The following is a 13117-nucleotide window of genomic DNA, read 5'->3' on the forward strand; positions in this document are numbered from 1 at the left end:
ACACATAGATGTGCAACCTCCACACTACTTCGGGAAGAGCTGCATAATGTACCTACAGCATCGACTGTTCATCTTATGTGACAGTAATACAGATTTTATTCACATAAGAGTCATTTACAGACTGGTAACACACCTAGTAATAACGTTGCATTGCATTTTGAGCAACAAAACTGAATCAATCAGAAGAAAGGTGACAAAACAGGCAAACACTTGGCTAATCATAAGCTGCTGCATTGTGGGAGGACGCTGACAAATCCGCTCTATAATAAGTTATATGCTAAATTCTAAATTTGATTCAAAACATTTTATAAATTAAAAAAACAATCAGCTCTAGTGCTTCTGAACTGAGTAGACAGAAAGTGAATCAGCATGCTGACATAGAAACTTGGGCTAAATAATGTAAAGCAACAAAAAACAAACTTGCATGCTAGTAAAACGGGAACATAAACACGTGCCAAAACGAGTCTGTTCTATTTTAATCTACCTTTAATTTGTACCCTGAATATGTCAGCTCATCAGCAACAATAACTTGCGAAAAAATGCGTTTTTATCTTTCATTCACATGCGTAAGTGACCTGCGTATGAAAACTCGTTCTCTCTCATAAAATACACCTGATACAAGAGCGCTCCACTCATGTATGAATCCGTCAGATAACACTACCCTCTCCCGACAAGTGTTGCAGATGGTTACCAATACTGCCAGTTTTTACGAGCAAAAATATTCAAACTGGCATCAACAGCAGACTGAGGAAAATAAAAATGAAACATTTAATTTTTCATGTTGATTTTTTGTTCTCCTCTGTTTCTCCATGTCACCGTTTGACCTAATTTGTTCTTTTGGGCTTGTCATGGCAAAGCAGCTCATCCAGCAAACATGCCTGATGAGGTGTGAAGCCTGCACCCAAATTCAGTTCTCCTACCCTCTGCCCACATTCCTGCTCTGCTCTGCTTACTGGAGGTATACATCACTCACAGGCACAGTCTCAGGGTCAGATGGAGGCATCCCTATCCAAACCTGAAACCAGTCAGGCAGACCAGAGATCAGTCACTCCCGACACAGAGTCTCACACTCTATTTTCTCCTCAGAGTTGGTGCTGAACTGCAGTAAAGTAAAAACCGACAATATAGTGTGTGCCATGTTCTGTATATTTATTGTTTATTATTTACTTTTACATAAGAAAATTTGACCAACCTGCAAAATAAACTGTATTTATAGACTTTTGTATGCTGGAGTGAGTCGATAGAGGCCCAGGGATTAGTTAAATTATTCAATATTTTCTTCGACTGTCTGTCGAAAAAATTAACGGTTGCATTTTGCTTGTAAACAAATTCTCTCAAGGCAGAGAAAACAACAAAGAACTTACAAAATGTACCAAACCTGAAAAAAAAACACCCAGCTTGTATTTTATTTAGGTTAAGTAATCATCACCTTACCAGCCATTTACCTTTACATTACATTTCAAAACAACACAGTGTTTCTATGTTTCTGCAACTTGCAGCAAAAACAGAAAAAAGTTTGCTAGCAACAAAAGTGAAACGAGTCCGTAATGACAGCGTGGAATGTGTGAATATCAGCTTTCAGAGTCAGGAAAAAAACAAAAAACAAAAAGCATGTAGACTAAGTGTAAATAAAAGAAGAGCTGTGAAATATAGGATGAAATATGTCGGTTATGAGAAGAGGTACTGCGGATGTTTAGATCTTCACCCCTGGCTGTGTCAGTTGGCAGGTGGTAATGGCTGGCAGGGTTATAGATGTTGACATTACGTGGGCAAGGGAACAACCTGGTCACCGCAGTGAAGAGGACAACGCTGCGGCATTCCAGGTGTTGGTTGCCTATAGCGACTGTGTGGGAGCTCTAGAAGTCCAGGTGTTTGTTGCCGGAAGTGCCGGAGCCACAGGCTGACACCACCGCGGCTGCTCCTGCCAGCTCCCCCCTGCTCACACGACTCACTGTCTCAGACAAGTCTGGAGGCAAATGCAGTCTCTGCACAAATCAGAGAGAGAGAAGAGGGACAGAGGGAGGGGGGCAGAGCGTCAGTGCAAGAAGAAAGCACTACAGTGGATCAGCATACAGTAGATGTTACTCTTCAGTGATGCTTATTCGCAGAGAGCCATGTTGGGTTGAAATTGCATTAGATGCTTCAGCACTCCCCTCAGCACTGGCAGCATGGAGTAAACCTGCCAGCGTGTTGCTAAATGCTTCAGAGAGCTTTAGGTCTGTTACACCTCACAGGGAATATATGTATGTGTGTGTGTGTGTGTGTGTGTGTGTGTGTGTGTGTGTGTGTGTGTGTGTGTGTGTGTGTGTGTGTGTTGGGGTTGTTTTGGAGAATTGTGAATGGGACACAAAATCACTCATTTATGAAGTAAGAGAAAGTGTGTGTTCCAACACAACTGTGCCCGGAAAATCTGGATGGATGCGTTTGCATCAGTGCAGCAGCGCTGACTGCTTTACTGTAACACAAATTGTGCTCAGTTGTCTACAAGAAAGTCTTTTACAGTAAAGCTTATCTACAGAGCAGCCCTGTGTCAACTCAAAGCACAAAGACGTTAAGAGGTTAATAAGGGCCACTCGTGTAAACCCCCCAAACACCAACATGCTTACTGCTATAAAGCTTAAGAGGGGTTTCACTGCCTGCTCTGCTTTCTCTAGATCTGCCATGAAAGGCTGTCGGCGGCCCTCCATGAACAAAGTCTTGAAGAGCTGTTGAGAGCGTGAGAGGAGGTGAAGTATCTCCGGAGTCAAGTGTGGCCCTGACAATGGTGCTGAGTGGCTTGTTGCCCAAGTGTCTATTGAGGAAGTTAAATCAGAATACTGCCATTCTGGGTACAAGAAAAGTTAAACCCTATAATTTCCCCCTGAAAGAATCTGCCATGACATCTGAAACCCACTGGCCAAAGCCTGCACTCCCACACCTAGCCCACCTCAACCCTGTAAACCTTCCCTGCCCGCCACGTCCTTCCCCTCCAGACATCCAGCTTTAGCAGAGCCCTTCCACTCCCACAGATACTTATCTTTTTCCTAATGACTAGGTGTTTGGGTACGGGGTTTAAGAGCGTCATTACTTAGAGATAATCAGAATAACGCCGCACTCTTTACCCCTTCAGGGTAGATGACTTCCAGCCTTTATTTTTTTAGAGTGCTGAAACATCTGAGTGTGTTTTAAATGACTGATCTTTGTGTCTGATATGAAGCCTTCTCTTCCTGCTCCTGTGGCTGACAGCTCAAGTTGTTGAGCATATTGCCTTTGTGTGTTTCAGAAAACCATTTGTGAGGCAAACAGAGGAAAGAAGAGTAGTCTTCCTGCAGATTATCTAAGGGAAGGTGAGAACTGAGACACTTGTGAAGGACCTGTAATTTAATGTGAGATGGTAAAGCTAAGGTTACATAGAGGCAAGGAAAATGATTCCCAGTGAAGAACAAACATGAGGCACATAATAACCATGAACTAAGACTGGTGAGACCAGAAGATGAAGTTGTTTGAAAAACATGAATCTGTTCAACTTCTCTCTGCATGTTAGTCTTTCTTTCACTCATTTTCTTTCCCATACAAATGCACGCACGCACACACAAACATCCCAGGCAAACTCATACACCGGCCTTGAGGGGGCCTCCAGAAGCGCTGCTTTGCTTCCATACCCTGCCAAACCTCACCTGTGTAACCTTTCGTGTCTTCAGCTCACTCGAGTGTGATTGAAAAAGAAAAACAATGCATTGATCAAGCCTGGACTCAGTCCTGCTTAGCGCACTGCAGCGGAAACATGTTAGAGAGAGAGGTAGGAGAAAAATCAATCACATATACATCATCCTCAGTGGGTGAGTTAAAGGGGAAAAAAAAAGACATCACACCGTTGTCTGGCTGTCACGCACCCACGGGCCTGGCTACACCATGTCTGTTTGGCTCTGGGCTCTGTGAACCCACTGAGCATGTGCAGAGCGAAGGTCAAAGCAATTCAGAAGTGCAGCTCAGCTCCTCTAACCTTTGAGTTCAGGGGCAGATGAGAACAATCAATGGTAACATCAAAGTTGGAGGGAGGAGCAAACAAACCAATCGATTGGTTTGACACACAGGGAAAAGACAGCCTAGTAACAGGCAGCAACCACCACACACATCACTGACAGCCAATATAAGAGCTGATAACTGTTATCAGGGCCAAAAAACTTTCTTCTATACCAAATGAAGTAATCCTAACCGCAGCTAAATGCATGAAGACAATCAAAGATTAATATTTTCAATAATTTTGAATTTACCTTTGAAATTGACACTAAGCATTGTAAGTACAGTACATTATTGTAGCAAAGTTTGCAGCAAATGCACTACTGCCCTGAGCATTTCACATTGACAACAAATGAATGGAGGTCAGTGTAGGACTTCGAGAGACATAGTCAGGGAGGCTCTGAATCTGCTTCCCTACGACCTGCACACTCCATGATGTAAACAAGGACATCCGGATAACCCTCAGAGGCATAGTGGGGTGTATGTGTGTGTGAAGTCTTTCTTTGCTGCCTGGCAACCTTCGCGAGGGTGGAGAAAGAGGAAAAACATAAGAAGGGGGCGAGTGGTGGGGGGTGGGTGTTGGAAGGGAGTGGACGGCGGGAAAATAGACCATTGGCTGTGGCGCAGTGGTGGAAGGGGGTAATGTGAAAATGGATGTGTGCTACAATGTTAGTGCAATTATGTGTGTGTGTGTGTGTGCATGAGTGTGTGTCTTAGAGCTGTGATGTCAGTGTTCCCCCTCCCTGGTGGCGGACAGGGGTAAAGGTCTGTGGTACAGCTCCGCCACCACAGCCAGAGGGGATGGGGCCATGCTGGCAACAGGGCGAGGGGTGACAAAGCTCCAAACGAGCGCTAAGCACTTGAAATGAGCCCTCGGGGTCGGCCCACAGACTAGCTTTGCCTAAGAGGGTTACTAATATCACCCCACAATGGACAATTCCCTTCAGCTTACCAAAGACCCCAAAGACCTGTTTCTCAGAGAATACGGCGTTTTATGCTGCCCGGTCATTTCCGCTCTCTGTAGTTTTATTTGTGGATATGACATCAGTGGTTTAAGGGTCAGAGAAGACACCAAATCACTGTTTTGGGCATCTTCTTTTGTTTTGGTTGTGTGCATTACAATGCAAAGTAGTTGTGTAATATTCCAACATCTAAATGGAGAGATTTTTCCAAGTGAAGCTTACAAGGGACCTACTCACACAAAGCAGCGCCATCAAAGGCATTCCAGTGGTGGTAACGGCTTGCTAATGACTGGAGTATTAGGTGCTAATTTAACGAGTCATTTCTTCCATAGAGTTTTAGCCACACTTTCAAATGGCCCGTGTCACTGTACAGCTTAGGACGATGGGAAACCCAACACCTTGTTAGAACACATGATGACCGGTCTGGCTGTTCCAATCAGATTAGCTGGCACAGGAATATGTTTAAGGAAGTGACAAGATATTTACCATAAACACCTACTTAATCAATCAGTGCTATAATGCTGACAGCATTTTGTAAGCTTGGTCATTTCACTGAAATTTCATAAAACTGAAAATTGCATCTCTACATTGAAGTCATTACAATCGCAGGGAAGAAAAAGTGACTGAAATCTGGGTGCATGCTGTTACCGATAAGATAAGCTTCGGTCATTTTATTAATGCAGAACAATTCAACAAAATGTATTTTTAATATATAGCTCTAGGTCCAGTATTCATAGACTCCGGTCACATTAGAGGTGATACCTTTTGCCAATTCCATTTCCTTGAGCGGCACAGCTGCAGTGCAGCCACTGTAAACTAATGTGTACATCTGTCCATGACACCAGGTCAATGTCTTCCATTTCCATCCCCATTTCTACAACCAGCCAAGGGTCAAAATGGCAGCAGACTGTTTCACGGCTGAAACTGGTAGACTTGCTGGTCTGTTCAGTGACTAAACCAAGGTAAATCGCCTGCCAGCACCGTAATCCCTCGCAACTCTAAAGTTTCACAGCATTGTGTGGGAAATCATTTGCTGTATCTATAGGAACTAGTATTGGCTTTAGCACACCAAAAACCCACATAATGAGGTGATGAACCTTTCTATTCGACAAGTAAACTATGAGCACATTTACCCTGGCAATTTCGGAGAATACTTCCGCCACCTTCCCAGAAAAAAAATGCAGAAACAACCCGGCATAAATCCTTCATGCCAATCACTTTGGAAATTCTAGCCCACCTGCACCTAACAAAAGCTGAGAAGAAGCTCTACCTTTCTCTTCTTTTGTGGTAACAAAGAGCGTAACACAATCCCTGGCCTTGCCCTAAGAATAACCTGTTGACTAGCAAAGTCTTTCTCCCTTAGACTTTTGAAATTTTTAAGTAAAAATTTTTTCTCATCCTTTCATTTTGTAAAATAAACTTGACATTATTAATCACTTTTAGAATATTTTGGAATTTATTCTGCAGCCCTTTTAGGGCTTTTTGGTAATAACTTAGTTTACTGTAATTTATTTAACCTTCAACGTCATTTGAATACTAGCAAAAAATACGCATGAAAGGAAGGATGCATTTTCCAGATGCATGCTTGTTAAGTTGCATGCTACCTGATAAAGCTTTTTCCTTTTCCTTTTTCAGGAGACAAGAGAAGAAAGAAACAAACGCAAACTACACTGGAGCTTTCTCAAGTTTCTCTTTGGTAATTGGGTGATGGTCACCTGCTCACCATGTCACCTGCTGCCTGATCCGGGATAATCTAAAAGTCAGGCATATAGACAGTCAGGAGGACTGACAGATAGACAGATACAGACACAGGCTCCTCATCTATTCCGCTTCATGGCCTAATGCATCTGACAGAGTAGGCAGCAGGCAGGCAGAAGGATGAGTAAGCATTTTGAATGTAATTATATTCCCTAACACTGGAAAAAGGGGAAGGGACTAATAACTGACTGAATTTCATTAAAAGTGAGCATGTCCAAACAGGAAATTGATTAGCTGACAATATTTCAAGTTTTTTTTAATACCTAATGGAATGTTTATTCTTGTTCTCTTGAATAGCTAACTCCTCACTTACCCTTCACGCTCCACAGACTGATAAAAAGCAGCATTTGATTGTATCTGTCATGTTACTAAACATGACATGCATGGGAATCAGTTAGCTCCGTGATGATTCTGAATAACTAAATGGACAAACAAGGGCCAAAGTGTAACTGTGCTGTAACACAACAACTTGTTATATCTGTCGTCATCATCTTCAACTAAACCCTCCTCTGGGGTCCTCTGCTTGGGCCTGTCAAGAGCTTTGACAGGAGAAGCGGCGTGGGGCCATTTTGTCTCTTTTCAGTTCAGTTTTGTTTCTCTTTGGAGGGCAGTGGTAAAGACCGTGGGCATTGTAGGGTGAGGGCACATTGACCCTTGTGATGGTGGATAGTGAAAAGAGGGGGGTTAGTTGGTGTTATGAACTTGGGCATAGCCAGAGAGTGCTGGATTTCCCCTGGAGTGACATGGCGCCTGGGGAGAAAGGGAGAGGGATAGAGGGCGAAGAGTACAAACATATCTAAGTGCTGCTTTCACTACCAATAGGCCCATAGCAAAAAGTGCGGTTGCATGGGTTATGACAGCATATCTGGGGGACCTCTTGTGCCCTCCATCCTTCAAACACACATTTTACCCCTCAAACTGTGACTCTGATATTGGCATCCTCAAGCTAAAACCTCACTGGCAACTTTAGTAAGAGCAGGTTGTCTAATGTCTGCTAATGCTTTAACAATCACACTTTTGGGAATTTAGAATGACTTAGAAAGAAAAAACAAAGAAAAGCAGAGCTATAACAACAAGATTTAAGCTGACAATGATTTACCAACTATTGGTGTTTACAGGTGAAGTGCATCTTTTCTCCCTGTTTTTTTTTTGGGGGGGGGGGGGGTACAAATCAAGTTTACTTTAAATTTTACTTCCAATATGCACACACCGGCCACTTTGTTAGGTACACCTAGCTAGCTGAACCCGTTTACCATCACAACTACCTTAATTCTTTGTGGCAGAGATTCAGCAAGGTGCTGGAAACATTTCTGAGAGATTTTGGTAAATAATGACATGACAGCACTACACAGCTGGTGCTCTGTTGGATTGACATCTGATGACTGTGGAGGCCATTTGACTACAGTGAACTAATTGTCATATTCAAGAAATACCTGCTGGAAGCAGACACTAGAAGATGGATATACTGTGGTGATACAGGGACGGACATGGTCAGCAATAATACTCAGTTATGCTATGCATTTAAATGATGTGCAATTGGTACTAAGCAGCTCAAAGTGAGTCAAAAAATATCTCCCACACCATTAAACCTCCTCCAGCAGCATGAATTGTGATACAAGGCAAAACAGATCCATGATCTTGTGTTTAGGCCAAATTCTCATCCGAATGTCACAGCAGAAATCAAGACTCATCAGACCAGGCGATGATTTTCTTCTGAGGTGTGCTCATGCAAATTGTAGCCTCAGTTTCAGTTCTTAGCTGCCAGGAGTGATACTCAGTGAGGTCTCTTGCCGCTGTAACCCATCTGCTTCAGGGTTCGATAAGTGGTGTGCTCAGAGATGCTCTTCTGAATGATTATTTGGTTTACTTCTGTATTCTTACCAGCTCAAGGGAGTCAGTCCTCTGACCTATGGCATCAATAAGGTATTTTGAGTCAGACAACTGCTACTCACTAGATATTTTGGGGGTGGTTTGGACCATTTTCTGTAAACTCTAGAGAGGTTGTGTGGAAAAATCCCAGTGGATCAGCAGTTTCTGAAAAACTCAGACCAGCAAGTCAGGCAGCAAATACTAAACCACACTCAATGTCCCTTAAACTTCATTAGGTTATTTTGATCCTGTTCTTATGTGTAAATGCACTGAGTTGGTGCCATATGATTGACTGATGAAATATTTGTGTTCAAAAAGATGAGATGAGGACTTCTACCTAATGAAGTCGGGTGCAAGTGTATATGAAATCTGTTTATATTTTAAATCAGAAGAATAACAGAAGTAACAATGTAAAGAAATAATTGAAATTTAGATTTTTTTTTACTTGCAGAGGTGATTGGAGCACTGAAACAATTCATATGTCTCATCTCTGGTGAGTCTGGAGGAAGCACCAGTCATCATAGCTTTGCATAAATACTAGCAACAGTGGGGAACAGACTCTGTCCAAAGATAGCAAAACTATCCTGCTAACAATGCTAAATCTCACTAATAGTATGCTATATTTTAATGACTCGATATGCACTAAAGCTGCATGTTTTATAAAGCGCTATGAACTCTTTCGTTACTTCAAAAATTGTACTACCCTTTCACGAACTCTTCTGTCACTGTTTCAGTAACCCAAAAAATAAATAAATACAAATTTGAAAAAAATAAAAAAATAAAACCCAGAACATTTCCACAGATATTTTGTCATCTATTATTCATGTATTTTTCGGTGCTGCACTCAGTCTACAAGTGCGCACACTCGTGTACAAAAACAGACAGACAGACACGCACGGCTACTTTCCTATGCATGTGTCACACAGAGGTACTTACAACATGAGTGCACAAAGCAGAATTGTACATCTAGGGTTACCTAAACCCGGCTTCAGCTCCCACTAACAAGTCTTGTTCTTTCTTTCATCATTTACTGTGATAAGAGTTCACGCAGTTTACAGGCATAACATTTGGCAAAGCGAAAGGTCGTCTGGAGGTTACTGTGTCAGCCTGGGTAAGTGGCTGACCCCTCGGGAGGGGTGTGGGGTAATGACTCTCACAGACAAAGTCTAGTGTGCAAGTAAAAGACCAGAACTGAAGGCAAAACCAAAATAAAAGGAGAACACGACAATATATCATCGGCCATTTAAAACGTCTTTAGTGCTGCACGTGACGATATTAAAACTACAAGTTTACAAACTTAACCCGCTCTTACCTCTCTTACTAACAGGTTGCACATACCATTGATGCAAAGTAAGGCACGAGATGCACATGACACCAGCACTCTGGTTAAGCGTGTCTGCAACTGAAAACGGCAGCATATACACTCGTAAACAAAGGCACAGCTGTGTATAAGAATTATGGGCCAATTCTTTACACCGGAGCCGAACAGCCTCTCCAATTGCAGGTTTCTGCCATGAAGTTCACCTGCTAAATCTTTTGGAGCCAAGCAGCAGTTAAACAGCTAAGATTCAGCAAAAGATGGTTGAAGCTAAGGAGGAAGAAAGAAATTCAGGAAAAGAGAATCTGACGAAAAACAAACTGTGGGGATCACGTCAGGTTAACCAAAGAAAACTATACATCTACACATGTAATGCTTTTTATGCTGAGTGTGACATTACATACATATCTGCATATACCTAAGACATACATGCTCACTCGCATCTGTCTCTGTTACTCTGCCCAGATGAATAAAGAAGGGTGGGTATAATCCATCACCAGTTGATAGTCCTCACAAAAAAGAAGCCCTTTTTGCTGAGAGGACAGCCCTTCTGTGGACAAAGACCACCATACTGGGGACTTCATAGGACCCAGCTGAAAAGGTGTTGCCCAGAGTAACCCCATTCACACTAACAGGCATGCTGGCCAAAGCCAGTCATTACTGCTGACTTGGACCAGCCGGGCCACACATCGACCAGCCTAGAGCCTCTAAGGCCATTCACTCCACATCAGCCTACAGGCAATCAGCCTGAACTCTGCCATTGGGGAGCATCTAGAATTGTTACCATTCTATTCGACTGTCCATCTTGGGAGCTTCAATATAAGCAGGCTTTCAGTAAATTTATAAAAAGCATAAATATGGTTTAAGTGGTTAAGACTTTTGCCTATTCATAAAACAATCATAATCATGCGTAAATAAGCTGAGAGATACTTTATCACACGCTGACATCTCATTTATTTACTGAATTTACAGTAACAATCTGCTTGGTAGCTACTTTGAGCACAAAACCAAAACAGCTCTTGTAGTGTTGGTAGTAATAGCTGAACACTATATATCCAATAGAACACAGCTCTAACATCTACCGCCACATATAGCCATTATAGACGAGTAGTCGTTCTCATTATAATTTTTTGAAGTCGGCCACATGGACGTTGGCATGGAGCTTCGTTCTCAATGACTCTGACCTATGGTGACCTTAGAAGACTTGTGGGCAAGGAAACTAAAATACATCTGTATGAAGTAAAAACTGGTGTTACTGCAGACCACAGACATGTTGGTTGAAAATATAATTTTTCACCTTTATTAGGGTGCTAAGGATAACCTTAGCTCTTTATCACCCTAGTATCAAACAGGCTGTCTGGATTTATTTTGTAATGTTGGCTGTAAAATTCCAAAATATTAATTTTTTTCAGAAATTATTTGAAGTTTCTCTTTAAGCCCAGAATGGTTGAGGACATAATGTAAAGTAATGTAAAGCTCACATGGTAAAATCTAGGCACAGCTGATATTTCTGTCTACTTTCAGACAGCAGTACCTCGTGAATGCTTTGTGCTACAGAACATCACAGAATATTCCCGTAAATCGCGTCTTCTCTTCTTTCCAAACCTGTTTGAATTTTGTCTCTAGCACAAATGGTGAGCTAATGGAGCTAAAGAGTGCTTGTAAAACGGGCACACCACCAGGCCGATCGTTTAAAAAAAGGGGGGGGTAATAACACAGTACAGGAGGAATCAGTTTTTTCCTTTACAACAGACGATAAACTGGAAAATATCTCCCATCTGAGGTAAATTAAAACAACAAATAGCACTTAAAGTAACTACGTAAACATATTTTGAATTGAATTTCTCTGGCACACCAACATACTTCAGTCCCTCCCCCCTCCTTCTCTCTCCCCCGTTTGCCCTCCATCGCCACTCCACCTCCACCTCTGCTCTCCTCTCTAGTTCCCTCCCTGTGGGCAGGTGGTTGTGTAAATTTAGCCACAGCTAGGTAAGGTGCTTCCTGGGTAGACTGTTGGCAAAGCCACCTTTAGGGTGTTCAAGATGTCAAAGGGAATGAGGCATCACCTCGGCTGCCCTGTCAAAAAATTCACCACCTTCCATTTTGCCCATAACCACTAGGTCCTAAAAGCACTGTGGGTGATGGGGAATTCTTGTTTTGTGTTTTCTAATTTAGCCTGAAAAACACCAGCCATGACCTAACCCAGAGCGCTGGCTGAGTGTTAATTGTGAAGCATTACTAAAGCTATTAAAACAGTGAGCCAAGGCCTGGGGAGAACACATGCTAAAGTTAAAAATCAGAGAGACAGCGCTAAATGCATGTTATACCCTCCCTGCAAATGACCCCTATAAGAGGTGACACTTCAGAGAATGTCGAGATTTTAAAAGAATGACAAGAAACAAATGTTCTGAGGTAGATGGCTGTGACTATTGTTTGTTTGTCAGCAGGAATGTGCATAAAACAACCAAGATGATTTTCATGAAACTAGGCTAGTCAAAAAGTATTGACTAAGGGAGAACCCATTAAATGTTGGTGCAGCTACAAAGCACTTCTTTAAATTGCAATGATCACTGTAATAAGCTTCCAAAGCAAAATAAGACAAAATATTCTATTTATTAAAGGATTTTAGAGCAACATTTTCAAAAAAGTAGATGTTTCATCACAACAGTGCAGGTGTTTTAAACACCTTTTCATAAAATCATAGATTTTTGTTTCACTTCTTGACCAATTAGGCATGAGAAATTTTATTTGGTGTATTATTTCATGCTTTTCTTTTCTCTAAAAGTGCAAAAATGTTAGGTTTGTTGGAAAAAAAAGATACTGCATGGAAAGTGTCATTTACAGTTATATGAGTGACTAGAAAATGGTCGTTATCACGCAGGAAGGAAGAAAGGAAGAAGAAGGAAGCGATGAATCGATGCATTAACTCAACAGGAATAATTTTAGCATCTTAAACAGGATCTTAAATAAGCTCTTATGAGGGTTTATTTTAAATAAATTAATTTATAATGTCAAGTATGACAATACGAGTGCATAGATTTTTTTTCAAGGATTAGATAATGTTGCATTTGTGCCAATTGTGAAGCACTATTAACTTCAATATGTTAAAAGAACTGAATCGTGAGAATTAAATATGACGTGTGCAGAATGAAACTGTTTCATGTCTTAAAGCTGTGTACCTCTGCAGCTCCAGTTGTGGATTTTTTGAAGT

The 13117-nt window shown here is 41.7% G+C and overlaps 1 protein-coding gene across 2 annotated transcripts in view; it reads right to left on the bottom strand.

Moving 5' to 3' along the window:
• Positions 1-1392: 1392 nt before the first annotated feature.
• Positions 1393-13117, bottom strand: part of elp4 (elongator acetyltransferase complex subunit 4) — a 53004-nt gene continuing 41279 nt past the window's right edge. For both annotated transcript variants that reach the window (XM_039611442.1, XM_031756934.2), the window contains one exon: positions 1393-1985. In XM_039611442.1, coding sequence (XP_039467376.1) covers positions 1857-1985 — 129 coding nt within the window. In that variant the 3' untranslated portion in view covers positions 1393-1856. The remainder of the gene's footprint in view (positions 1986-13117) is intronic.

This window comes from Oreochromis aureus, linkage group 1, assembly GCF_013358895.1.
Source record: "Oreochromis aureus strain Israel breed Guangdong linkage group 1, ZZ_aureus, whole genome shotgun sequence".
Lineage (NCBI taxonomy): Eukaryota > Metazoa > Chordata > Actinopteri > Cichliformes > Cichlidae > Oreochromis > Oreochromis aureus.